The sequence below is a fragment of the Pan troglodytes genome, chromosome 10 (assembly GCF_028858775.2).
Source record: "Pan troglodytes isolate AG18354 chromosome 10, NHGRI_mPanTro3-v2.0_pri, whole genome shotgun sequence".
NCBI classification, from domain to species: Eukaryota; Metazoa; Chordata; class Mammalia; order Primates; family Hominidae; genus Pan; species Pan troglodytes.
The window spans coordinates 66,395,058-66,422,334 of record NC_072408.2 but is presented as its reverse complement, the minus strand read 5'-3'; the positions used below and the strand labels follow the sequence as shown (position 1 = coordinate 66,422,334).

Below are 27,277 nucleotides of genomic sequence, written 5' to 3'. Positions count from 1 at the left end.
TTTTCTGCTTGGAAAATGTATGAAGGGAAGACTGTAGTAAATTGTGTGATTATGTATTTAATAGCAGATTTGGTCCTGACCTAAGTAATGGAGAACAAAAAAAAAGACAATTTGTATTGGCACCCAGTTGTCTAATGGAATTCTAGGCCTCGAAAATGCAGGCCCAAGCCAGAATATATTAACTGTAACATGTAGACATCTTGAAAAGCACGTGTTGATGGGAAACCAGCCCTTTCACCCTTTCTCCTTAACGCCTATTTTCACATTCCAAATAATTATAGAAGGTGATTAGGAGAGGGATTTCTGAATCCCAGCTGTAGCCCGTTCCAAGGGAATGAGATTGTGTAGTGGGTCATTTGTTAAGTAGAATTTGTGCTGTGGAATGACTACAGTCATCCAAGCCATCATACATTCACAAGAATGACCCAATGGTCTTCTTTCACCAAAACCTATTAGGTGGTAGTGCAAAAGTAATTGCGGTTTTTGCCGTTTACATTTAATGGCAAAAGCTGCAATTACTTTTGCACCAGTTTAACACATTGCACCATCGTGGGTCATGGGGGGAAGCCACATTGCTTGTGACCACAGCAAAAAGAAGAGTAAAACCTGAGTTAATACTATACCCATTCTTGGCCACGTGCAGCGGCTGCAGTGGCTCACACCTGTAATCCCTGTGCATTAGGAGACAAAGACAGGAGGATCCCTTGAGGCCAGGAGTTTGAGACCAGCCTGGACAATATAGTGAGACCCCATCTGTACAAAAAAAAAAATAATAAAACTTAGCTGGGTGTGGTGGTGCATGCCACTAGTCCCAGCTACTTCGGAGGTTGATGTGGAAGGATGACAAGCACATGAGTTCAATGATGCAGTAAGCTATGACCATGCCACTGCATTCCAGCCTGGGCAACAGAACAAGACCCTGCCTCTAAAAGAAAAAAAATTCTTATATCCATTCTGTTGTGCCTATCAGTCCTTGTGTAATGATCTGGGCCCAATACTTATGGCCAAATTCTATTGGACTCATGCTCTTCCTTGAGCCAGGTCAGACACCTGCTGAGCATCCCACCTCCTTACCTGGTCCTCTGCCCCTTCTACCAATTCTCAGGTTCAGGGTAATGGTTGAAAATCTTGTATTGATGCTTAGCACTTCTCTTCATTGGTCTTTTGCTTATACAATCTAAGAGTGATCTTGAACCCAAGCAAGGGCTTTCTTCCTTAGGATTTGCCTTCCAGAGGGTTCTACATATCACAATTGCACACACAAAAAACAATTATTAAAGGATGCAAGGTCACTGAGAATCCAGCATTCATTGCTGGCACTTTGCTGATGTATAATCCCAAACATCCACTCTCGTGGTAAATACCACTCAGGTCCCAGAAAATACTGTCCACATATCTCTTACCATTCATCTTCAAAACACAATACGACTGCATCTGAATGACGTGAAGGTTCTGGGTTGTGCCATTGCATCAGAGAGGGACACTGCTTTGAAGTGTGATGAGGATTTAAGTCACAGAAGCACTTAGATAACAGAAAAGATAAAATAATTATCAAATCCTGACTCTCACAGACCATGAACGCAGTAAACTACGCATGAAGTGTCTTTTCTTTGAAGTGCTGAAAGGTAAATGTCTCCTTTCCCTTTATGCTCTAATTTCTGGTTCCCTATCAGTGTAGTATTTGCAACAGTTGCTTTTCATGGCTGAGGAAAATTGCTCATATTATGAAATCCACATTACTCTTAAATTTGTATATATGTACATCTCAGTGTAACACTGAAGCATGTTACTGGTTTGATTTTTTTTCTTGCCTTGGCAACTAGAGAAAGTTAAACACTAGAATTGAGAATACTTTTATTTGTATAAAACTTCTTAATGAGATTTATTAGACATTTCAAAACAATAAAATATAATTAGCTTTATTTAAATAATTTTGGCCCAGCACAGTGACTCTTGTCTGTAATCCCAACACTTTGGGAGGCCAAGGCAGGAGGATCCCTTGAGGCCAGTAGTTTGAGACCAGCCTGGGAAACATAGCAAGACCTTGTCTCTACAAAAAAATTTTTATAAAATGATTCACCCTGGAATGGTGGTGTGCACCTGCAGCCTCAGCTACTGGGGAGGCTGAGGTGGGAGGACCCCTTGAGCCCAGGATTTCAAGGCTGCAGTGAGCTGTGATCACAGCACTGTACTCCAGCCTGGGCAACAGAATGAAGCAGTGTCTTTAAAAATAAACACATACATAAATAAGTTTTATTTAAAACTTCAATATTCAATAATTTAATTTGCAGTTGGGCCTTTGATTCAAATATGTAATTTAAATGTATTATTTAAAACATTTAAAATCTGTATTTTTCCAAATTTTGCATTTAATTTAATCCACATTTTTGGGAAAATAATTTCAAACTTTATCCCCTCTTAAATATTACTTTATTCTTTAATCCTTTAGGTCATTTACTTCAAATAGAATACAAATAATGATGTTATCTTGGCTTTAATAATAAAATTAGTGATTTGTTTAAATGTAGCCAAGAAAAATTGATTTCTTAGAATAAATAAGAAATAATTTGTGAATTATGTGTATCTTTATTTTGTTCTTCACCCAAACACTGCCAGCCCATCAAATTAACATTCACATACACAGAATAATAATTAAATTCAGTCATCCTGAAACCTTGGCAACTTTAGCCATATAAACATCATGGCTTTACACATATATTTTTATTTTGTCATTTAAATATACATTTGTCAAGGTAGAAGGGTAGAACATATTTTATATAGTAGTTTGTTAGCTTGTGTTGTGGCTTTTAAAACATCTAGACTAGTCATAAACCTTGCTAGCAGATATAGACAAAGCATCAGAATAAAGTCAAAATGTACTGGGTTATGATTCCAACACTTTGAGAAACTCTCTCTACTGGTAGATGATATTCTTGTTTACAGTGTGGACACAGGGAACATTGCTGATTTAAGGCTTCACAGAGATGCAAAACATGTACATATTTATTTGTTCTTTGGAGTATAGGCACTCTCATACTCTTTTACCCAGTGACATATAAAGGAGATTTCTCCTGTAGCTCCATAACCTAATTCTAGTTACTATTACAAGATCCTTCTCCTAGAAATGAAAGGATTTTTTTTTATTTGGGGAGAATGAAATAAGAGCCACCAATCTTCTTTCTAGAGAATTCTATAGTCTCTTTTCTTGATGTTCATTTCTAGAACTCATGCATTTTTTAACCATCTTCGATTTCATTTATATCTTCTTCATATCTGATACCTCTCCAGCAGCATTCTATTTTTTAATTAATAAACTTCATTTTTAGAGTAATTTTAGGTTCACAGCAAATTGAGCAGAAAGTACAGAGTTCCTGTATACTCATTGTCCCCAAAGCACACAGTTTATCACCATCATGCACCAGAGAAATTGAGCAGAGAGTTCCCCATATACTCACTGTTCCCACCCACAACCTTTCCAGCTATCAACATCCTGTACCAAAGTGCTGCATGTCTTATAATCAATGAGCCTACGTTGATTCATTGTTATTACCCAAAGTCCATAGTTCGCATCAGAGATCACTCTTGGTGTTGTACCTTCTGTGGGTTTTGATAAATGTATAATGGCATGTAGCCACTATGGTAGTATTTTACAGAATAGTTTCACTGCCGTAAAAATCTTCTTTGCTCTGTCTATTCATTGCCCCCCAAACCCCCTGCAGCCCAGATCCTGGCAACCACTAATCTTTTTACTATTTCCAACTTTTTTACCTTTCCCAGAATGTCATATAGTTGGAATCATACAGTTCATAATCTTTTCAGATTGGCTTATTTTACTTAGCAATATGCATTTAAGTTTCCTTCATATCTTCTCATAGCTCATTTCTTCTTATCAGCACTGAATAATGTTCTATTGTCTGATGTAGTTTGAGTACCACAGCTTATTTATACCCTCACCTACTGAAGGACATGTTGGTTTCTTCCAAGTTTAGGCCATTATGAATAGGCTGCAGGTTTTTGAGTAAACATGTTTTAAATTTGTTTAGGGAAGTAGCAGAGTGTGATTGCTAGGTCATACGGTAAGAGTGTGTTTAGTCTTATAAGAAAATGCCAAACAGTCTTCCATAGTGGCTGTATCATTTTACATTCCCATCTACAGTGAATAAGATTTCCTGTTGCCACACATCTTCACCAGCATTTAGTGTTGTCAGGGTTTCTGATTTTGGATTTAGACCATTCTAATAGGTGCATAGTAATTTTCTGATTGTCATTTTAATTTGAAATTCTTTAATAGCATATCATATCAAACATGTTTTCATATGCTTACATGATATTTGTATATATTATTTGATGAAGTGTCTGTTAAGGTCTTTGGACGTTTTAGTTGGGTTGTTCATTTTCTTATTATTGAGTTCTAAGAATTCTTTTTATATTTTGGATAACAGTCCTGTCTTTTCTAAATATTTTCTGTTGGCCCAAAGCTTGTTTTCTCACTCTCTTGACATTAAATTTTGCAAAGCAGAAATTTTTAATTTTAATAAAGTCCAGCTTATCATTATTTCTTTCAGCAATCACATTTTCAGTGTGGTTTCTAAAAAGTTATCACCATACTCAAGATCATCTAGGTTTTCTCCTACATTATCTTTTAGGAGATTTATAGTCTTGCACTTCACATTTAGGTCTATAATTCATTTTGAGTTAATTTTTGTGAAGGTGTAGGGTGTGTGTCTAGGTTTGTTTGTTGTTTTGTTTTGTTTTGTTTTTGCATGTGTATGTCCAGCTGTTCCAGCACCATTTGTTGAAAAAAACTGTCTCTGCTTCATTGTATTGCCCTTGCTGCTTTGTCAAAGATTAGTTGGATACATTTATAATGGTCTATTTCTGGGCTTTCAATTCTGTTCCATTGATCTAGTTGTCTTTTCTTTTGTCAGTACCACACTATCTTGATTACTATAGGTTTATAGTAAGTCTTGAAGTTCAGTAGTGTCACTCTTCCAATTTTGTTTTTCTTTAGAATTGAGTTGGCTATTCTGGGTCATTTGCCTTTTCATATAAACTTCAGTTTGTCAAAATCCACAAGGTAACTTCCTGGAATTTTTATTCGGATTGCACTGAATCTATACATTGAATTGGAAAAAAATGACTTCTTGACAAATTAAGTTTCCTATCCATGAACATAGAATATCTCTCTGTTGATTTAGTTCTTCTTTGATTTCTTTTATAGAGTTTTGTAATTTTCCTCATATAGATCTTGTATATAATCTGTTAGACATCTACCTAAGTATTTCTTTTTTGGTGAGGGGGAGGATTGCTATTGTAACTGTTACTGTGTTTTTAAATTGCACTTGTTCATTGGTGGTATATAGAAAAGTGATAGACTTTTGACTATTAACTACGTATGGTGCAACTTTGTTATAATTGCTTATTAGTTCCAAAAGATTTTTTAATAGATTCTTTTGAATTTTTTACACAATCATGCCATCTGATTGAACAGTTTTATTTCTTCCTTCCCTATCTGTGTACCTTTTATTTTCTTATTTTATTGTATTAGATAGGATTTCCAGTATGATGTTCAAAAGAAGTGGTGAGAGGGGATATCTTTGCCTTGTTCCTGATCTTAGAGGGAACGTTCCAAGTATCTCACCATTAAGTATGATGTTAGCTACAGGATTTTTGATAGCTGTTCTTTAACAGTTTGAGGAAGATCTCCTTTATTCCTAGTTTTATGAGAATTTTTATCATAAATGGGTGTTGGGTTTCATCAGATGCTTTTTCTGCATCTATTGATATAATCATGTGATTTTTCTTCTTTAGCCTTTTGATATGATGAATTACATTAATTGATTTTCAAATGTTGAATCAGTCTTGTGTGCCTGGGATAAATCCTACTTGGTCATGATATACAATTATTTTTATATATTGTGGAATTTGACTTGCTAATATTTTGTTGACAGCTTGTGCATCCATGTTCATGAGAAGTATTGGTCTGTAGTTCTCTTTTCTTGTAATGCCTTTGTCTGGTTTTGGCATTATGTAATACTGGCCTCATAGAATAAGTTAGGAAGTATTCCTGTTGCTTCTATCATCTGAAAGATACTTTTGAGAATGGATATAATGTCTTCATTAACTGTTTGGTAGAATTCCCTGGTGAACCAATTTCGGCCTGGTTCTTCTTGTTTGGGAAGGTTATTAATTATCAATTCATTTTCATTAATAGATAGGACTTATCAGATTGTATTTTTCTATTTGAATTTTGGCAAAGTTTGTCTTTCAAGGAATTGATCCAAGATTATGAAATTTATAGGCATAGAGTTGTTTATAATATTCCTTTATTATCCTTTTAATGTCCACAAGATCTGTAATTATAACACCTTTTTCTTTTTCAATATAAATAATATGTAACTGCACTCTTCTTTTCTTAGCCTGGCTAGTGGTATATCAATTTTCAAAAAACAACTTTTGGTTTTGTTGATTTTTATCTATTAATTTCCTGTTTCAATTTTATTAATTTCTGCTCTAATTTTTATTCCTTTTTTTCTTCTGCTTATTTTGAATTTAATTTGCTCTTCTTTTTCTATTTTCCTAATCTAGAAGCTTATATTGGGGATTTTAGATCTTTCTTCTTTTCTAAAATATGCATTCAATGCCATAAATTTGCCTGTAAGCACTGCTTTTGCTGCATGCCACAAATTTTACCCAGTTGTATTTTTATTCATTTAGTTCGAAATAATTTTAAATTTCTCTTCAGGTTTCTTCTTTGAGCCATGTGTTATTTAGAAGTGTGTTGTTTAATCTCTGGGTATCTTGGCATTTTCCAGCTATCTTTCTATTATTCATTTCTAGTTTAATTCTACTATGGTCAGAGAGCAGACATTGTATGATTTCTGTACCTTGATATTTGTTGAGTGTATTTTATGGCCCAGAATGTGTTCTATCTTGGTGAATGTTCCATATGACCTTAAGAAGAACATGTATTGTACTGTTATTGGATAAAGTTGTCCATAGATATCAATTATATTTATTTCATCGATGGTGCTACTGAGTTCAGATATGTTCTTATTTATTTTCTGCCTGCCAAATCTGTCTATTTCTGATAGAGGAGTGTCAAAATCTCTTAACTACAATAGGAGAGTCCTCCATTTCTCTTTGCAGTTCTATCAGTTTTTGCCTCATGTATTTTTACACTATGTTGTTAGGCACAAACATGTTAAGGATTGTCATGTCTTTTTGTAGTAGTGACATTATTATTATTATCTAATATCCCTCTCTGTTCCTGATTAACTTTCCTTGATCTGAAGTCTGCTTTATCTGAAATTAATAAAGCTAATACCCTTTCTTTTGATTAGTGTTTGCATGGTATATATTTCTCCATCCCTTTGACTTATATATGTCTTTATATTTAAAATTGATTGTCTATACAACATATATTTGGGTTTTTGTTTGATCTGCTCTGGTAATCTCTTTTAATTGATACTTTTAGACCATTGATGTTTAAGATTATTATTAATATAGCTGCATATTGATATAGCATATTTGTTACTGTTTTATACTTGTTACCCTTGTGCTTTGTTCCTATTTTTGTCTTCTATACTTTTTCTGCCTTTTTTGGTTTTAATCGAGCATTTTATATGATTCTATTTTCTCTCCCTTATTAGTATATCAATTATACCTCCTGTGAAATAATAAATGTATATATTGGTCTGTTTACTGTCCCTGGCACAGAGCTCCAAAAACCCTTGTAATTTCCTGAGCAATAGAGATGCTAGGATAATTTTTTTTTCTAATGTTTGGTCTCTGCCCAATTCCTGAGATAGAGTTTCTAATATGTACGTAGGGGTGCTAGGAGAATTTTTTGTTCTAATATTTGGTATTTGATCTTGTTTCCTGACATAAAGCTCCTAAAACCTCTATAATATCCTGAGTAATCGAAGCATAGGACACAGAGCTCCTAAATTCTTTTGAAGTTCTTGGGTGACAGGAGCATCTTTTGTTTTAATGAGGTAACTCTTGGTGGGCTCCTGGATGGGTGCTGGTCACTAGGAAGACCAAACCATGATTAGCTTAGAGCTTTCAGCTTCATTCTCCATACCCCAGAAAGGAGAGAGAGGCCAGACATGGAATTAAAAATCAATCATGCCTACATGATAAAACCCCTATAAAAATCCCTGAACTATGAGGTTCAGAGAGCTTCTGGGTTGTCAAACACATCTATGAGCTGGAGGGTGATGCATCCCAACTGCATGGAGACAGGAGCTCCCTCCTGCATTGGGGCCCTTCCAGATCTCTCGCTATGCATCCCTTCATCTGGCTGTTCATCTGTGTCCTTGATTAAATCCTTTATTAGTAAAACCAGTAAACATAAATAAAGTGAAAGTGTTTCCCCTAGTTCTATGAGCTTCCCTAACAAATTAATTGAACCAGAGGAGGGTGTCCTGGGAACTCCCAATTTATAGCCAGTCAGTGAGAAGTATAGGTGACAACCTACTGTTAGCATCTAGGACTGGGGGGCAGTATGCGGCACAGAAACTTTATGGGCTATGACTCTAACTCCAGGGAGATCATGTCAGAATTTAATTGAATTATAGGACACCCAGTTGGTGTCTGCTGGAGAGTTGCTTGGTGTATGGGGAATATCCCCCTCACATCTGGTATTAGAAGGTTTGTGCTCAGTGTGTGAACACAGAAAATGCACTAGGTTTTTTCCTATCTTTATATTCCCTTTTTAACTTTTTTTGGTGGTTGCCCTAGAGTTTACAACATATGCTTACAACTAATCCAAATCCACTTTCAAATATCACTATACTATTTCACAGGTAGTGTAAGTACCTTATAATAACCAAATATTCTCAATTCCTCTCTCCCATCCCTTATATCTTTGCTGTCATTTGTTTCATGTATACAGAAGCACACGCAAGCATATATATGCATATAAATTGAATACATGATTGCTATTATTTTAAACAAATTGTTATCTGTTAGATCAGTTAAGACTAGGAAAATGAAAGGTTTTGTTTTATTTTCACTTATTCATTCACCGATGCTCTTCCTTTCTTCATGTGGATGTGAGTTTCTGATCCATATCATTTTCCTTCTCTCTGAAGAACTTCTTTTAACATTCCCCTCAAGGCAGTTCTACTGGCAACAAATCCCTCATTTTTTTATTTGTCTGAGAAAGTCTTCGTTTTTCCTTCTTTTTTAGAAGGATTATATCACAGGGCACAGGATTTGAAGTTGGTGTGTCTTTTCTTTCAGCGCTTTAAGTAAGAGAGGATTTTTTCCTTAATATTTACTAGGAGGATATGAAAAGAGGTCCTTAAGGTAGAACGCACAAAATTGTGTTTCTGGGGGTGTCTTCTCCCTGGAGCTTTTAGCTCTTACACTTGTCAATACCAAGCCTCCAGCAATTCATCATTTATGGTTTAGGTTTTCCTACCCTGACACTGGTTCCCACACAGGTTTCTGCTCTGGTAAGTTGTGATTCTCTGTATCTGCCCATCTGTCTCTCCAATTTTGAGGGCAGCAGTTTGCCCTGTGACCTCACTTCTCTGACATATCTAAGAAAAGTGATTGATTTTTCAGTTTGTTCAGCTATATACTGGTTAGGATGAAGTGGTGCCTCCCAACATACTTTTTAATTAAAATTTTTAAATATAATTTTGCGTATGTGCATAAATACAACTAGATGATACCTCGAATTGTGTTTCAGTCTTTTTCTTTGTTCTTCCTTGCCTGGTAGTCCTCTCTCACTCCCCCACCCCCATGCATTAGTGCCTCTTTTCCAACAACCAAAATAATGTTAATAATCAAGTATGTATCCTTCTGATTTTCTGTATGCTTTTATAGACCTGTATTTCTTTTTTTTTTTTTTTTTTTTTTTCAGACGGAGTCTCGCTCTGTCGCCCAGGCTGGAGTGCAGTGGCATGATCTCGGCTCACTGCAAGCTCCACCTCCCAAGTTCACGCCATTCTCCTGCCTCAGCCTCCCAAGTAGCTGGGACTACAGGCGCCCACCACCAAGCCCGGTTAATTTTTTTGTATTTTTAGTAGAGATGGGGTTTCACCGTGTTAGCCAGGATGGTCTCGATCTCCTGACCTCATGATCCACCCTTCTCGGCCTCCCAAAGTGCTGGGATAGACCTATATTTCTCTCTCTATATAAACATATTGAAAGTTTTTTGACAATGGTTTAAAGGCAACAAAGTCATATTATAAATGTCTTTCATATTGTTACTTTCTTCACAAGCTAAACCTCATGGAAATTAGTGCAATCCAACTGACAAAGTTATAATTAATTCATTTTAAGGTCTGCATAATAGGCAATAGAGAGAATATGCCTTTAGTCAATTCAGTGGTAACCATGTTGTATTCTCAGTATGGATTCTCCTAATGTTCTCAAGAGCATTCTCAAAAGACCTTTGGTGTTTATAACCCAAGGTTTAAAAAACCACCAACTTAAGAGTGCACCACACACAGGATCAGGAAACCTGGGTTTAGTCTTCACCTGTTATGCTTTTATAATTGTCAGAAAACAAATTGTGTTACTTTCAAAGATATGTATATCTCTAGACGGGAATAAAAGACAAGAAAAAAATCTGTAAAAATCCATAACTACCTGCTTCACAAAATGGCCAATGAAAAATAATTTTCCTTATGCAAAAAACTCCTCAGTAAAGCACAAAGTAAGACTCTGCTGTATTCCTGATGCTACTATCCCCCCATCTAACTGACTATGGCAGGCAGAATTCTAAGATTACCACACTCTAATTTATATGTCCTGTCTAGTCCCTTCTTGAAAGGGGGTGACACTGTGAATATGATGGATTGCACTGCTGTGATCATATGTTATATGATGACAGTAAAGGCTCCAAATCAGCTAATTTTGAGTTAATTAAAAGGGAGATCATCCTAGGCAGGCCTCATTTAATTGGATGTCAGCCCTTAAACAGGGAGGGTCAGAGATTTAAAGAGAAAAAGTGAGAATTTCTTCTGCTAGCTTTAAAGAAGCAAGAAACCACATTGTGAGATGGCACATGGTTAGCATCTGAAGATGGTCTCTGAGAGCTGGAAGAAACCTCTGGCCAACAGCCAGCAAGGAAATGAGGATATCAGCCTTAAAGTTGCAAGGAACTAAATGCTGCCAACAACCAATGAAGAGCCTGGAAGAAGAGCCAGAGTCACAAAAGAGATCACACAACCTTGGGCTGACATTGTGATTTCCACATTGTAAGCAAAGAAACCAGTTGTGCCATGTCCAGACAGCTGACCAACAGAACTTTGAGATAATTAAAGGAAATTGTTATAAAACACTAGGTTTGCAGTAAGTGATTAGAGAGCAACAGAAAACTAACGTGGTGACCTTACATGAGAGATATAATGTACAATCTCCAACACTATAAAGAAAAATAGTAGTCCAAAGCATGAGCTTTCTGGTTCTAGAATAGCATATTTTTAGAATTCTACTGTAGATCAAAGTCAAAGCTTTGTTTCAATTAACAGAACCAGTACTTATTTTAAAATAAATAGCACTGGGGGCCAGGTGTGGTGGCTCACACCTCTAATCCCAGCACTTTGGGAGGCCAAGGTGGGCAGATCACGAGGTCAGGATTTTGATGAAACCAACCTGGCCAACATGGTGAAACCCCATCTCTACTAAAAATACAAAAATTAGCCTGGCGTGATGGTGGGCGCCTGTAATCCCAGCTACTCAGGAGACTGAGGCAAGAGAATCACTTGAACCTAGGAGGTGGAGGTTGCAGTGAGCTGAGATCGCAACACAGCATTCCAGCCTGAGTGACACAGCAAGACTCCAACTTAAAAAACAAAACAAAACCAAAAATAGCACTGGGGAAGGATAGCATTCCTTTGTATCACTAGATTCACATTTTTTTAGGGTGTCATTAGAATGATCTGACATATTATTTGAGGTATGGCATGTTTTGTAGGCATGTTGCATCTTAAATGAGAACCTCTAGGCAGATTTACGAAGAAACATTTGTTTAACGGGGTTGAATGAGCAATAGTGAGGGAGAGAGAACACTGAAAGTAGAAGACAGTTATCATAATCTGCTTCTCAACATTGACCACAAGCAACATTGTGTTTTTGTTGTTGTTGTTTGTTTGTTTCGAGACAGTCTCATTCTGTCGCCCAGGCTGGAGTGCAGTGGCATGATCTTGGCTCACTGCAACCTCTGCCTCCCAGGTTCAAGCAATTCTCCTGCCTCAGCCTCCTGAGTAGCTGGGATTACAGGCGCATGCCACCACACACGGATAATTTTTTGTATTTTAGTAGAGACAGGGTTTCACCGTGTTGCCCAGGCTGGTCTCAAACTCCTGAACTCAGGTAATCCACCTGCCTCGGCCTCCCAAAGTGCTGGGATTACAGGCATGAGCCACCTCGCCCGGCCAGCAACATTGTTTTTGAGATAACAAATCTTCGGACTTTAATCAAACCAATGTGAAACTGAATTCATATTAACAGGAGTTGCATGCACACCATGTATGAGGGTCCAGAACAATGGATCTCATTGAGAAAGATCAGAACTTGTTGCAGTTTTAGCTGCATTTGGGCCTATTGGAGAGTTTGGTTTTGAAGATGATAAAATCTTTAGCATGTCCGTTGCTCATCCCTTCAAAAGTGGCTAAGAATGTTAAGAGAATGCTATCAAAATACCTACTTGAAATGGTATGAAATCATACATCACTCTCCTACAAAAAAAAAAAAAGTAAATACATGAAATTCCACCTAAGACAAATTTCCTGTAGGACTGCCATAACAAACTGGTGCAGGAGTTTTTTCTCCTTAGCTCAGCTAGGTCTGGGTTCTTTTCTCATGACCAGGAAAAATTAGGCATGTGGACACTTGAAGAGTGAGTGGAATACAATTTATTAAGCGAAAGGAAAGCTCTCAGCAAAAAGAGGGATCCTGAAAACAGGTTCCCAGTTTCCCCCTTCACAGTTGAATATAAGAGCTTTTACATACAAGCTGATGGAACTGGATTCCTTATTTGCATAAGACACAAATTCCTGTTGGCTCCACCCCATTCCCCCAGTGCGCATGTGGGCATGTTTAGGCAAGCCCCCTGTACAATTTCCTTTATCTGCTCAAAACATGGGTTGGAGGTTCTCTGGGGACTCTTCCCTTACTGTCTGCCTAAAGCAGGCTGGCTAACTCCTTTCATTCCCCCCATCAGGAGTGGAGACTCAGGCTGCTGTTGGGGAAAGTGGGCGATGACTGCTCTTAACTGCTTCCTGCTGACAGGGTTTTAAACAAATTGTTAATCTCAGGCTCCTCCTGAGTCTGTTTAAGGGTCCCCAGAAGAATGGCACATCCATGCGTGGTTCCATTTGCATCACCATTTGAAGTTTAATGGCCTCTAAGTAAGAAGAAACAATTTAGCTTATTAGAAGACATGTATCAAAACGAAACAAAGGTGGGTAAGGGCAGCTCAAAAATCCCTAGGCTGTCAACACAACCTGATAACCGGTGACTATAGTTATGCCTGCTAAGATTTCGGTACATGGGCCTCGGCTTTGGTTAGCTCCCTTGATCTTATTTTCCTAACAAAGAAACCTCCTGGTTATAGGCATCCTATTTACTCATACCACCTGGCAGGATTTGCAGGATAATTGCCCAGAACTAGAATACTGATCCAGATTTTTACATTACCCATCCCTTTTGTTTTTTCTGAGCTGCAGCCAGAGACCACTGGTTGGTTCACAGGAATAAGCAGAGTTAGTCTAAAATGTAGGCAGAAACTTAAAAAAAAAAAGATGAGATTAGAATTTAATGACAAGTGTGTAAGTTTTGAAACATAAGTTTTCTCTCTCCAGTCCTCATTTTTGTCAAAAACAAATCATGATAGGACTGAGTTGTTTGCAAAATAAACTTTAGTCTCATGGTTGGCCTGGTTATTTGCATAAAGTGTAGCAAGAATAATCATTTTCCACATAGGCCTTTTTTCACTGGCGTCTGTGTGAAGAGACCACCAAACAGGCTTTGTGTGAGCAATAAAGCTTTTAATCACCTGGGTGCAGGCGGGCTGAGTCCAAAAAGAGAGTCAGCAAAGGGAGATAGGGGTGGCGCCATTTTATAAGATTTGGGTAGGTAAAGGAAAAAAGGGGGTTGTTCTCTGGCAGGCAGGAGTGGGGGGTCACAAGGTGCTCAGTCAGGGAGCTTTTTAGGCCAGGATGAGCCAGGAGAAGGAATTTCACAAGGTAACATCATCAGTTTAGGCAAGGACCGGCCATTTTCACTTCTTTTGTGGTGGAATGTCATCAGTTAAGGCAGGAACAGGCCATTTAAATATCACTTCTTTTGTGATTCTTCAGTTACTTCAGGCCATCTGGATGTAGATGTGCAGGTCACAGGGGATGTGATGGCTTAGCTTGGGCTCAGAGGCCTGACATTCCTCTCTTCTTGTATTAATAAGAAAAATAAAACATAATAGTGTTGAAGTGTTGGGGTGGGGAGAAAATTTTTTTGGGGGGTGGCATGGATTGATAATGGGCAATGTTTCTCAGGGCTGCTTCGAGCGGGATTAGGGGCAGCATGGGAACCTAGAGTGGGAGAGATTAAGCTGAAGGAAGATTTTATGGTAAGGGGCAATATTGTGGGGTTGTTAGAAGAAACATTTGTTGTATAGAATTATTGGTGATGGCCTGGATACTGTTTTGTGTGAATTGAAAAACTAAATGGAATAAGAGAAGGAGAAAAACAGATATTAGACTAAGAATTGGGAGGACCCAGGACATCTAATTAGAGAGTGCCCAAGGGGGTTCAGCGTAATTACTTGCTTGGTTGGTGAATTTTTAGGCTCTATCCAAGTTTTTGGGGTGCAGTTCAAGTTGGGCTGGTGTCTGGAATGAGACTGGGACCTAACAAAAAGGAGTGTCTATATAGGAGCTCAAATGGGCTGTAACCTATAGCATTCTGAGGACAGGCCTGAATTCTGCGAAGGGAAAGTGGTAAAAGTATTGTCCAGTCCTTTTTTTGTTGTTGAGATGGAGTCTTGCACTGCACTCTGTCTGGAGTGCAGTGGCACGATCTTGGCTCACTGCAAGCTCCGCCTCCTGGGTTCATGCCATTCTCCTGCCTCAGCCTCCGGAGTAGCTGGGACTACAGGCACCTGCCACCACACCTGGCTAATTTTTTGTATTTTTAGTAGAGACAGGGTTTCACTGTGTTAGCCAGAATGGTCTCGATCTCCTGACCTCGTGATCTGCCTGCCTCAGCCTCCCAAAGTGCTGGGATTACAGGCATGAGCCACGGTGCCCGGCCAGTCCAGTCCTTTTTAAGTTGGTGGCTGAGCTTGGTGAGGTGTGTTTTTAAAAGACCATTAGTCCGTTCTACCTTTCCTGAAGATTGAGGACTGTAAAGGACATAAAGGTTTCACTGAATACTAAGAGCCTGAAAAACTGCTTGGGTGATTTGACTAATAAAGGCTGGTCTGTTATAGGACTGTATAGAGGTGGGAAGGCCAAACTGAGGAATTATGTCTGACAGAAGGGAAGAAATGACCGTGGTGGCCTTCTTAGACCCTGTGGGAAAGGCCTCTACCTATCCAGTGAAACTGTCTACCCTGACCAAGAGGTATTTTAGTTTCCTGACTTGGGGCATGTTGAGTAAAGCTAATTTGCCAGTCCTGGGCAGGGGCAAATCCCTGAGCTTGATGTGTAGGGAAAGGAAGGGAGGCCTGAGCAATCCCTGAGGAGTAGTAGAATAGCAGATGGAACACTGAGAAGTTATTTCTTTGAGGATAGATTTCCACGATGAAAAAGAAATGAGAGGTTCTTAGAGGTTGGCTAGTGGCTTGTGCTATCGCATAGCCTGCCTTTGCTGGTGTGTGGAACTGCCATCAATAAACCAACTGTGATCAGGGTGAGGAACAGGAAAGAAGGAAATATGGGGAAATGGGGTGAATGTCAGGTGGATCAGAGAGATACAGTCATGGGGGTCAGGTGTGGTATCAGGAATAACGTGGGAGACCGGATTGAAGTCCGGGCCAGGAACAATGGTAATTGTGGGAGACTCAACAAAGAGTGAGTACAGCTGAAGGAGCCAGGGAGCAGAAAGTATACGTGTCAGGTGTGAGGAAGAAAATAGGTTTTGGAAGTTATAAGAACTGTAGAGAGTGAATTGAGCATAGTTTGTGATTTTAAGGGCCTCTAAAAGTATTAGGGTGGTGGTAGCTGCTGCACGCAGACTTGAGGGCTAGACAAAACAGTAAGGTCAAGTTGTTTGGATAAAAAGGCTACAGGATGAGATCCTGGTCCTTGTGTAAGAATTCTGACTGCACAGCCCTGCACTTCGGCTGTGGGTAATGAAAAGGGTTGGGATGAGTCAGGGAGAGCTAGAGTGGGGGCAGTCTCTAAAGTTGTCTTCAAGGAATGGAAAGAGGAGTGGGGAAAGGATTTAGGATCTATGGAGTCAGCTAGGTTTCCTTTTGTGAGTTTATATAATGGTTTTGTTATAATGGGAAAACCAGGTATCTAAAGTTGAAAGTATCTAACCATGCCTGGGAAGGAAAGGAGTTGTTTTGTAGAAGGTGCTGGGGTTTGAGAGATCAGTCAGACATGACCAGCAGGGAGAGCATGTGTGTTTTTATGAGAATTATGCCATCATAGGTAACAGATAAGGAAGAAATTTGGGCTTGACTGAAGTAATGGGAGCTGTCTGTGAAGCCTTGCAGCAGTATAGCCCAGGTAATTTGCTGAGCCTGATGGGTGTCAGGGTCAGTCCAAGTGAAAGGGAAGAGAGGCTGGGATGAAGGGTGCAAAGGAATAGTAAAGAAAGCATGTTTGAGATCTGGAACAGAATAATGGGTTGTGGAGGGTATTGAGGGTATTAATAATGGGTATTGAGGATAGGAGAGTATATGGGTTTGGCACCACAGTGTGGATAGGCAAAACAATTTGGTTGATAAGGCGCAGATCCTGAACTAACCTGTAAGCCTTGTCTGGTTTTAGGACAGGTAAAATGGGGGAATTGTAAGGGGAGGTTATAGGCTTTAAAAGGCCATGCTGTAGCAGGTGAGTGATAACAGACTTTAATCCTTTTAAAGCATGCTGTGGGATGGGATATTGGCATTGAGCAGGGTAAGGGTGATTAGGTTTTAATGGGATGGTAAGGGGTGCATGATCAGTTGCTAAGGAGGGAGTAGAGGTGTCTTATACTTGTGGGTTAAGGTGGGGAGATACAAGGGGAGGATGTGAAGGAGGCTTTGAACTGGGGGAAAAGATGGCAATGAGGTGTGGCTGTAGCCCAGGAATAGTCAGGGAAGCAGATAATTTAGTTAAAGTGTCTCAGCCTAATAAGGGAACTGAACAGGTGGGGTTAACTAAAAAGGAGTGCTTAAAAGAGTATTGTCTAAGTTAGCACCAGAGCTGGGGAGTTTTAAGAGGTTTAGAAGCCTGGCCGTCAATACCTACAACAGTTATGGAGGCAAGGGAAACAGGCCCTAGAAAAGAAGGTAATGTGGAGTGGGTAGCATCCGTATTGATTAAGAATGGGACGGACTTACCTTCCACTGTGAGAGTTACCTGAAGCTCAGCATCCGTGATGGTTTAGGGGGCTTCTGAGGTGATCGGGCAGTGTCAGTCTTCAGCCACTAAGCTGAGAAGATTGGGGAAGGAGTCAGAGAGCCTTGGGCCAGAGTTCCAGGGTCTCTGGAAATGGCTGCCAGGTGAGTTGAACAGTCCAATTTTCAGTGGGGTCCCATATAGATGGGTCACGGCTTACGAGGAATCCCGGGCTGTGGGCATTCCTTGGCCCAGTGGCCAGATTTCTGGCATGTGTAGCCAGCTCCTGGGGGAGGAGGTTCTGGAGGAACCCCTGGCAGCTGCAGTTCAGGCATTTAGAGTTGTGGGCTGGAGATATGGCTGGGGTTTGTCTCACAGTGGAGGCAAGGAATTGCAACTCAGAAATACATTGCTACTTGGCTACCTCTACTCTATTATTGTACACCTTGAAGGTGAGGTTAATTAAGTCCTGTTGTGGGGTTTGAGGTCTGGAACTTAATTTTTGGAGTTTTATTTAATGTCAGGAGCAGATTGGGTAATACAATGTATATTGAGAATAAGATGGCCTTTTGACCTTTTAGGGTCTAGGGCTGTAAAGCGTCTCAGGGTTGCTGCCGAACGAGCCATGAACTGGGCTGGGTTTTTCATATTTGAAGAAAAAGAGCCTAAATGCTAACTGATTTTGGGAGAGGTCTGATAAAGAAAAAGGAGCATTAACCTTGACTATGCCTTTAGCTCCAGCCACCTTTTTAAGAGGAAATTGCTGGGCAGGTGGGGGAGGGCTAGTTGTGGAAGGAAACTGTAAGCTGGACCTGGTGTGAGGAAGGGAGGTGATAAAAGGATTATAGGGTGGGGGATCAGAGGCTGAGGAAGAATTGGGACCTGGCTCAGCCTGGCTAGGAGCAGCCTGGGGAGAAGGGGAGAAGTCAGATGGGTCTGTAGAAAAGGAAGATTAGAAAGACTCAGCGACGCTTGGGGTTGGGACTGGGAAGACAGGCGGGAGGGAAAGAAGGAGGATTTGGGACGAGTCACATTGGGAACAGAGACTAGGGAGGGAACAATGTGTAAAAGAATGCCTGGACGTCAGGCACCTCAGACTATTTGCCTATTTTACAATAAGAATTATCTAGATCTTATAGGATGGAAAAATTGAAAGTGCTGTTTTCTGGCTATTTGGAACAACTATCGAGTTTATATTGGGGTCAAGCAGCATTGTAGAAGAAAAATAAGGCATTTAGGTTTAGGTCAGGTGTGAGTTGAAGAGGTTTTAAGTTCTTGAGAACACAGGCTAAGGGAGAAGAAGGAGGAATGGAGGGTGGAAGGCTGCCCATAGTGAAGGAGGCAAGCCCAGAGAAAAGAGAGAGTAGAGACACGGAGAGAAGGGGTGGGGGGTGCTTGCCCCCAGGAAAGTGGAAAAGGGGTAGAGACACGGAGAGGAGGGGTTGGGGGGTTCTTGCCACCCACAAAAGTGGAGAAGCGGTAGAGACACGGAGAGAAGGGGTTGGGGGGGTTCTTGCCCCCTAGAAAAGTGGTACTTGCTGCTAAGGGTGAAGGAGAAGGGGCTGGGGGGTTCTTGCCTTCCAGAAAAGCAGAGAAGGGGTAGAGACATGGAGAGAAGGAGTCAGGGGGTTCTTGCCCCCTAGAAAAGCAGAGAAGGGATAGAGACATGGAGAGAAGGGGTCGGGGGGTTCTTGCCCCCCAGAAAAGTGGTACTTGCCGCTAAGGGTGAAGGACCAAGGCAGGCTTCCTCGCATGGTCAGACACCTCTGAAACATGGATGAATAATCAGGCAGGCATCCCCATGTGATTAAACACCAAGGGAAGACTGTCTTCCTGAGTCCGTGACTGGCGCTGGAGTTTTGGGTCCGGATAAAATGCGTCTCCTGTCTCTATGAGAAAAGGAAAGGAACTGAAATTAAGAGAAGGGAGAGACTGAAGTGTGGCGCCAAGATTGAAAGGAGAAAGAGGTTGAGGGATAGTGAGAGAGGTTGGAGAAGAGAGTAAAAAGAGGCCGCTTACCTGATTTAAAATGGGTGTGGTGTTCCTTGGGCAGGTCAGTCTGAGGATCTGAGGTTGTAGGTGGATCTTTCTCACGGAGCAAAGAGCAGGAGGACAGGGGATTGATCTGCCAAGGGAGGTCCCCTGATCTGAGTCACGGCACCAAAATTTAACTTGCATCCATGTGAAGAGACCACCAAACAGGCTTTGTGTGAGCAACAAGGCTGTTTATTTCACCTGGGTGCAGGCAGGCTGAGTCCAAAAAGAGAGTCAGCAAAGGGAGATAGGGGTGGGGCTGTTTTATAAGATTTGGGTAGGTAAAGGAAAAAGAGGGGTTGTTCTCTGGCAGGCAGGAGTGGGGGTCACAAAGTGCTCAGTCAGGGAGCTTTTTAGGCCAGGATGAGCCAGGAGAAGGAATTTCACAAGGTAATGTCATCAGTTAAGGCAAGGACCAGCCATTTTCACTTCTTTTGTGGTGGAATGTCATCAGTTAAGGCAGGAACAGGCCATTTAAATATTACTTCTTTTCTGATTCTGCAGTTACTTCAGGCCATCTGGATGTATACGTGCAGGTCACAGGGGATATGATGGCTTAGCTTGGGCTCAGAGGCCTGACACTTTTAAATTGGCTTTGATGGAACTGTCTTCCACAAGGAATTTCGGATAAGACCTTTTAAAGCTGAGCTTAACAATGGGTTTGTACCCTCAAATACCTATGAGTTAGGTAAATTCCTCTCTTCTTAAGGTGGCAAAAGCATGGGGCTCCTGGGCCTGATAGAAAGTGACATACTTGGCCAGGCGCAATGGCTCACACCTGTAATCCCAGCACTTTGGGAGGCTGCAGAGGGCAGATCACAAGGTCAGGAGACCGAGACCATCCTGGCTAACATGGTGAAACTCCGTCTCTACTAAAAATACAAAAACTTAGCCGGGTGTGGTGGTGGGTGCCTGTAGTCCCAGCTACTTGGGAGGCTGAGTCAGGAGAATGGTGTGAACCCAGGAGGTGGAGTTTGCAGTGAGCCGAGATCATGCCACCGCACTCCAGCCTGGGCAACAGAGCGAGACTCCATCTCAAAAAAAAAAAAAAAAAAAGAAAGTGACATTCTTTACTCACCACAGTTTAGAAACCCTGTATGGGGGCTGTGTAAACAAAGTATGAGGCCAGTTTTCCCAAGGGGCTTTTATTGCCTCTGCAAGTCAAACTTGATTCCTTAAAGGGAATCAAGTTTTACCAGCCAAAGCCTTGGTAAAACAACCAGTTTCTCCAATTGTGTCCTGTTGCAAAAGAAAATGGATTCTTATTGCACGAATGCAAATAAGTATATTGCCATAAGCTAAGAATACTCACAAATAGTTTTCAAATTCTGGAGAAGCCAGGCAGAGAGCAACAAATATGTTTGAAATTTTGTTCACAGGTATATATTTTACTCAATTATTAAACACTGTAAATAGCTCAAAATAAGTTTCCTTGATTCTGAGAAACAAAACAAGTATCAGCAAGGATTTAAGCACAAAGGTTAAAAAGATTACTTCAGTTTTCTGTTAGTTCAGTCCATTCTGTTAACTTTTATTCTGTTTGATATCCATGAACATTTCAACTCTTCAGGTGTCCTGTACATTTTTCCTTTGTTCCAATATTACAATCTTCAGAGATATCAGAAACCTACATTTAACAGCACCTGTCAAAGTCCTATAGCTGATTATAAACCATCTTTTGAAAAGGATTAAAGCAAGGCAACACTTATCTGTGAATGACAAAATATCCAGGGTAGTTACAGTCAAAAACACAATTGACAAAGAAATGTAGTTATTTCTGTGGTTTACAATAACTTGACATAATAAACTTAATTATGATTGATAGCATATATTCAGACATTAGAATTTTTAAAATCCCATACAACTTTGGAACATATATTAATATTATTCACTGAAATATAACCTGAAGAAGATTAAACATTATTTTGGCAATCCCATGTAACTAAACATGTGAAATAATCCTGTTTACCTTTCTTTTGAATACTCCAAGAGCCCTCTGTAGCATCCAAAAGCTAGAGGTTAGGAAAGACAATTTTTGAAGCTGAAGTTTGACTTTAGGAAGTCTGTTAAATGTGTTGAAGATTCAAAACACCTGATATTATGAAATAGAATAGCAGATTACCATAAGTTATTTATTTAGCCAAAATCATGACTCAGAAATTTTTAAAAAGGCAAAAACTTTTCATTATCTTTTACTATTACATGAAAATCTTGTTCAAGAGAGAAAGCCAAATTTTACTCTTGCATTAGTCTACTATTAACATCAACTCCATTTTTAAATGAAACCTTATAGATAGTTCTATTCAATCTTAACCAGTTTGACCATGAGATGAAATTCTTGTAATCCTTTTATAACTCTACAAATTTTTGTGAAAGAGCAGGTCAGTGCCTCAAGAAAACCTTGTTGTGCTTTTATTTCAATGCTTAATTTACAGAAAAACCAAATAATACCCTTTTGAAGTTAGTCAATATGTTACACATAGAGCTTCTTTTATAAGATTATTTTTATAAACCTTTCTCCACTTGTTTAAACCTTCAGTTTTATCTTGTCTAATTCAAAACAATCCTTTAACCCTAGGCAAAAATTTACATTCCCTTGTCTTTTACTAAAAACATATTTTACTTTCTTTACACACATTGCATGTAAGTCTATTCTCAGTAGTCTCAATTACATGTTATAACAGCAACTCTTAGCAATTTTTAATTTTAGTGTAAAACTTGGTTATTTAAATTATGTAGTAGGCACAGATAAGATCTGACTCTTTCCAGTATAGTTAAGGGTGTGGTTAATTCCATATGTCCTCAGCCTTACCAAATTGTAAAGCAGGCAGGTCAAAAAGTTCTCAAATAACAAAGAAGTAGTTTATAACCTTAAAACATTTCACAAACCTAGTATCTAACCCACATAATTTAGACCACTTGTTTACATTCTGAAGACATTTGTATTTTACCAATTATCTTTAAAATTGTTTTTATTTCTCAAAGATTAAAGTCACGTGAACTAAAAGGCATTACAGCTTTTATTTTTCCTTCAAAATATTTGGTCTAAGCACTTGTTTTTCTTTAGGCTAATCAATTAGAGCTCTTTTTTATAAATATCACATGCATAACACATATATAACTATACAGACAGATAGAAGAAGATACAGTAATTGTAAGATTTTTCATTTGCCAATCTCGTAATTGGATTATTGGCCTCAGGGTGGAGGCTTTCAAAAGCACGGCTAGGAGAGCATACAGTTTCTACAGCCTAATAAACAGGCATAGCCAGAAGACAAAAACAGATTTTGAGAGGTATCCATCAGCTTTCAATTCCTGGGATTCTGTGAGGAAAACAGTTTTCTTCCGAAAATGGGGTCCACAGCACCTTCTCTGTTTTTACCGCCAAGTCCCATGCCCTCAGAAGTTACCTTAGGGCCTCTCCTGCATGCATAAAGAGTGGCAAGACAAAATGGGGAAAAATAATTCAGTTGACAGAAAAACACCTTTTTCCAGAAAAACAAGATCCAGGAAGAGAAAAACAAAAAGGCCTTTAAAATATACCTATAACTTTGATATCCACTTTCAATTAAGCTGAGCATCCTTTAAGAAAATCCTCTTAAATTCCTTAGTACCCAACTTTAGCCATGCCAAGTAGCCAATATTTCTAGCTTTTGAACTTTACCAAAAGTGAAACAGGTGAAAATAACAAGCCTCAATTAAGGTTATGACTTGACCGTGAGTGTACAAAGTATTTTCAAAGAGGTGGTAAGCAGTTTCTACAAAATCTAGAATCTTTAAAGGTAGCTGAGAGAAAGAATGATTCAACAAAGGAAGCCAGAAGTTGTTCACAGAGAGAAAAAGAATCAGCAAATGGCCAAAGTAACACAGATATTAACCAGAAAGTATCCATCCCCTAAGCCAGGATTGAACCCACGCTGCCATTGTAAAATGGCAAAGGCCAAAAGAAAGTACTACCATGTGGTTACAAGATCAAGCTCCCAAGGATGTAAAACAAGATGGAGACCTGCACCAAAGCTCGTTACTGACCAGTTTGCTGGGCTGGCTTGAACAGCGGGCTTTTTGGGGTCCTAGGCCTGCATTCTATCCTAAGGCATTCCTCCATGTGACAAAACCATAAAGAAAGACACACACAACGCTCACCAGATTGGCTATAGCCCGAGACTGGCCTCATAAATCCTTTTTTCCATTAATCAAAATGTTACAGAGGATGTAAACAGTGACCTTTACCATTTATGTTACCAGTTTGCACAGGGAGAGACAGGCCAAAAGTCTGACTGGTAAGAACTTTTACTTTTTGCCAGCATGTCAGCCTTCTGGGTTCCCCTCTTCCAAGATCAATTTTAAGCCAAGCAGTTTAAGGTTTGAGGAAACTAATTTTTCCCAGTTTGGGGGAAGCATCCGAGGAGAGTGTCCTGTGTTACAGGGACACAATTACCCATCTGTGAAGAGAGGACAGAGGAGGAAAAAGAAAAAAGAAGAAGTTATCTCTTTTTTTTTTTTTTCCAGAGGAGTCCCAGTGATTCGAGAGGTATTCAAGACTCCTGATAGATTGAAAACTATTGGTTACCCATCTAGGAAGAGGGGAACAAGGCATCCCTAGTTCTTTTTTCTTTCTGCGAAATATCCAGGGTATGTGAGGGAGAGAGAGAAGAGGCCCCCCTTCCTTCTTCCATCTTCATATCCCCAAGTCCCAGTAACCTCAACAGGGTGCTGCCCAAGGGTGCCAATGCTGCTTTTCCCCCCATATTAACAGGGAGGCCTAGGTGGTGATAATTACCTGCATTTAGCCATGTGCTGCCTCCTCCCTGTTTTTAGTAAGCTTTGAGTTCCCTAGACCTCATTTATGCCATGGATACTAGCATGACCTCCATCCATGAAATGAAAGGGGGCCTAATTGGCAGGAATTCATCATGCTAAGGAAAAGCTGTGGAGCTGGGTCCTCCTCAAACAAGGGAGAGAAAAGAGTGTCTTGTGTTTAGGGGTCTGGGCCTAATAAGATGTCGTCCGAAAGGAAAAGAAACCTAACTCCTGACATGGTGGAGAAAAGGGGGAAAATAAAATAGCTTAAGTGTAGGGTGGGGAGGATGGTTTGGGGCAGGGGAAAAAAAAGGAAGAAAAAAACCTCTTGCTTTATGCAAATGGGTTCTTCTAATAGGGAGAAAAACTCTTAATTGTTGAACCCTCTTCTTGGCTCAGCCAGGGGAGTAAGACTTCATGTGGCGGGAGGGGGCAGTGAATGGGAAACGCTGGCCAGCTGTCCAGCCAGCTGCGTGGGGACTTTGGCCTCCGAGACTGCCTTGGGACCCAAGGCTCATTCCTGCCCTGCCTGGCCATTGGACAGAGCATGCGCATGTGGCCAACTTGGCCATGTGCCCCAGCAGGGGGCATGGGGGGGTGGTCAGGGAGTCATTGCTTGCCTGTGTGTCCCATGTGTACACCCCTAACCATTGAGGTGGGGTGTGGAATGCCTGTAAGAATGAACAGAAATCACATTGTTCTGAATTGCATATCTGATGACTGGGCCAAAGGCTCACTCTACCTAGTAATATCTGTGCAGCGTGTAATAATACCCTTAACATTATAAAAGAAGAGATAGGCACCGTGACAATCCCCCCAAAAAGAAGGAAAATGCCATAGAAAAGATTGGATTGGAACGAGGCCGACATTCCCAACCCCCAAGAATGATGGAGGGGCGGTGTTGGGTTCCTCTCCAGCATCCTGTCCTCTGTAGCTGTGCCATTCATTCTTAATTGGCTCACCAGAGTTTCCGTGCTGCATCTGCCTTCAGAAAAAGTCTGAGGACAAGAAGGCACAGAAAGGAAAGAGAAAGGTTTGGGACAGTCTTTGTTTACTCTTCCTCCAGGTATCCCAGGCGAGCACCCAAACTGATGCAGGATTTTTTTGTCCTTAGCTCAGCTAGATCTGTGTTCTTGTCTCATAACCAGGAAAAATTAGGCATGCAGACACTCAAAGAGTGAGTGGTGTAGAATTTATTAAGTAAAAGGAAAGCTCTAAGCAAAGAGGGGGTCCTGAAATCAGGTTCCTAGTTGCCCCCTTTACAGTTGAATACAAGGGGTTTTACATACAAGCTGATAAGGCTGAGTTCCCTATTTGTATAAGGCACAAATTCCTGGCAGCTCCACCCCATTCTTCCAGTGTGCATGTGGGTCCTTAGTCCTCTGAAGGCATGTTTAGGTAAGTCCTCTATGCAAGTTCCCTTATCTGCACAAAACATGGGTTGGAGGTTCTCTGGGGACCCTTCCTTACTGTCTGCCTAAAGCAAGCTGGCTAACTCCTTTCAAAGTTAACATCAATTGGGTGGCTTAAAACACAGAAATTTATTCTCTCATGATTTTGGAGGTTAGCAAACTGAAATTAAGATTGAGGCCATGCTCCCTGTAGGGGTTCCAGGGGAGAATCCTTCTTTGCCCCTTCCAGCTGCTAGTGGCTGTTGGCATTTCTTGGCTTCTCTGGCTTCCACGTGGCTCCAGTTTGTCTCCGCCTTATATTCACATCACCTTCTCCAGTGTGTGTGTATCTCAAATCTCCCTCTGTTTTTATCATGTAAGTATATTTGCCATTGGGTTTAGGACTCATCTGGATAACCCAGGATGATCTCATCTCAACATATTTAACTTAGTTAAATATAGAGTCTTTTTTTCAAATAAGGTCACATTCACAGATTCTGGGGATTTGCCTCAGGACATATCTTTTGGGGCCACTATTCAACCCACTACATTGCTTCTTTTTGTTATTATCTGTTATGGGTGGAACTGCGTTCTTCTCCGCCCCTGCCAGTTTCACATATTGAAGTCCTAACTCCCAGTACTCTAGAATGTGACCTTATTGGGAAATAGGGTTGTTGCAAATTTAATTAGTAAAGTTAAAATGAGGCCATTAAGGTGAGCTCTAAATCATATATGACTGGTATCTTTATAAAGGGGAAATTTTGACACAGACATGAACATAGGGAAAATGCCATATGAAGATTATAGGAGACAGGGGTCATGTGTCTACAAGCCAACAAGAAACCACTGGAAGTAGGTAAGCATCATGGAAAATTCTCTCTCAAAGCCCTCATAAGGAACCAACCCTGCAGACATCTTGATCTTGGTCTTCTAGCCTCCAGAATTGTGAAATAATACATTTCTATAGTTTAATCCACCCAGTTTATGTGCATCCTTATGACAGCCTTAGCAAACTAATACATTCTACATATATGAATAGCATTTTAAATGGTGATAATCAAATTGTGGTTTTGTAATCTATAATTAATGTTGTATTTTATCTATGAACATTCCACTGAAAGTATGCTTTTAATTTCCTACTTTATAAACAACTCGGTAATAAATATGCAACTATGTACATGCGGCATTTCTCTTTTATGGATTATCTCCTTTGAATACATTGTAAGACATGGGAATCTAGGTCCAGAACAAGAAAAAATTTCGTTACTGAACACCTTGGGAATGTGTTGCTAAATTGCTTTCCAACAAAAGCGTGATTACAATTTACCTTCCATCTGCTATCTGTTAAGTGATTTCTATACGTTTTCACCAGCATTTGACATTATCATTTGAAGTGCTGTCACACACATTTTGAAGATACATTCAAATTTATTCTTGAGGAGGGGAGGGGTAACGAAAAATACTATAAATTTGGTTGTAACTTTTTTTCTGTCTCTTGCATTCAGGCGGTCACCAGAGGAAATTAGTCAGTGCCTTTAG

The 27,277-nt window shown here is 40.0% G+C and overlaps 1 protein-coding gene across 1 annotated transcript in view; it reads left to right on the top strand.

Annotated features, from left to right (window-relative positions):
- The window catches only part of LOC134807533 (collagen alpha-1(II) chain-like), a 59,740-nt gene that overhangs the window by 8,026 nt on the left and 24,437 nt on the right, over positions 1–27,277 (top strand). The window contains exon 3 of the mRNA XM_063786185.1: positions 17,563–17,965. Within this exon, the coding sequence (XP_063642255.1) occupies positions 17,563–17,965 (403 nt within the window). The remainder of the gene's footprint in view (positions 1–17,562; positions 17,966–27,277) is intronic.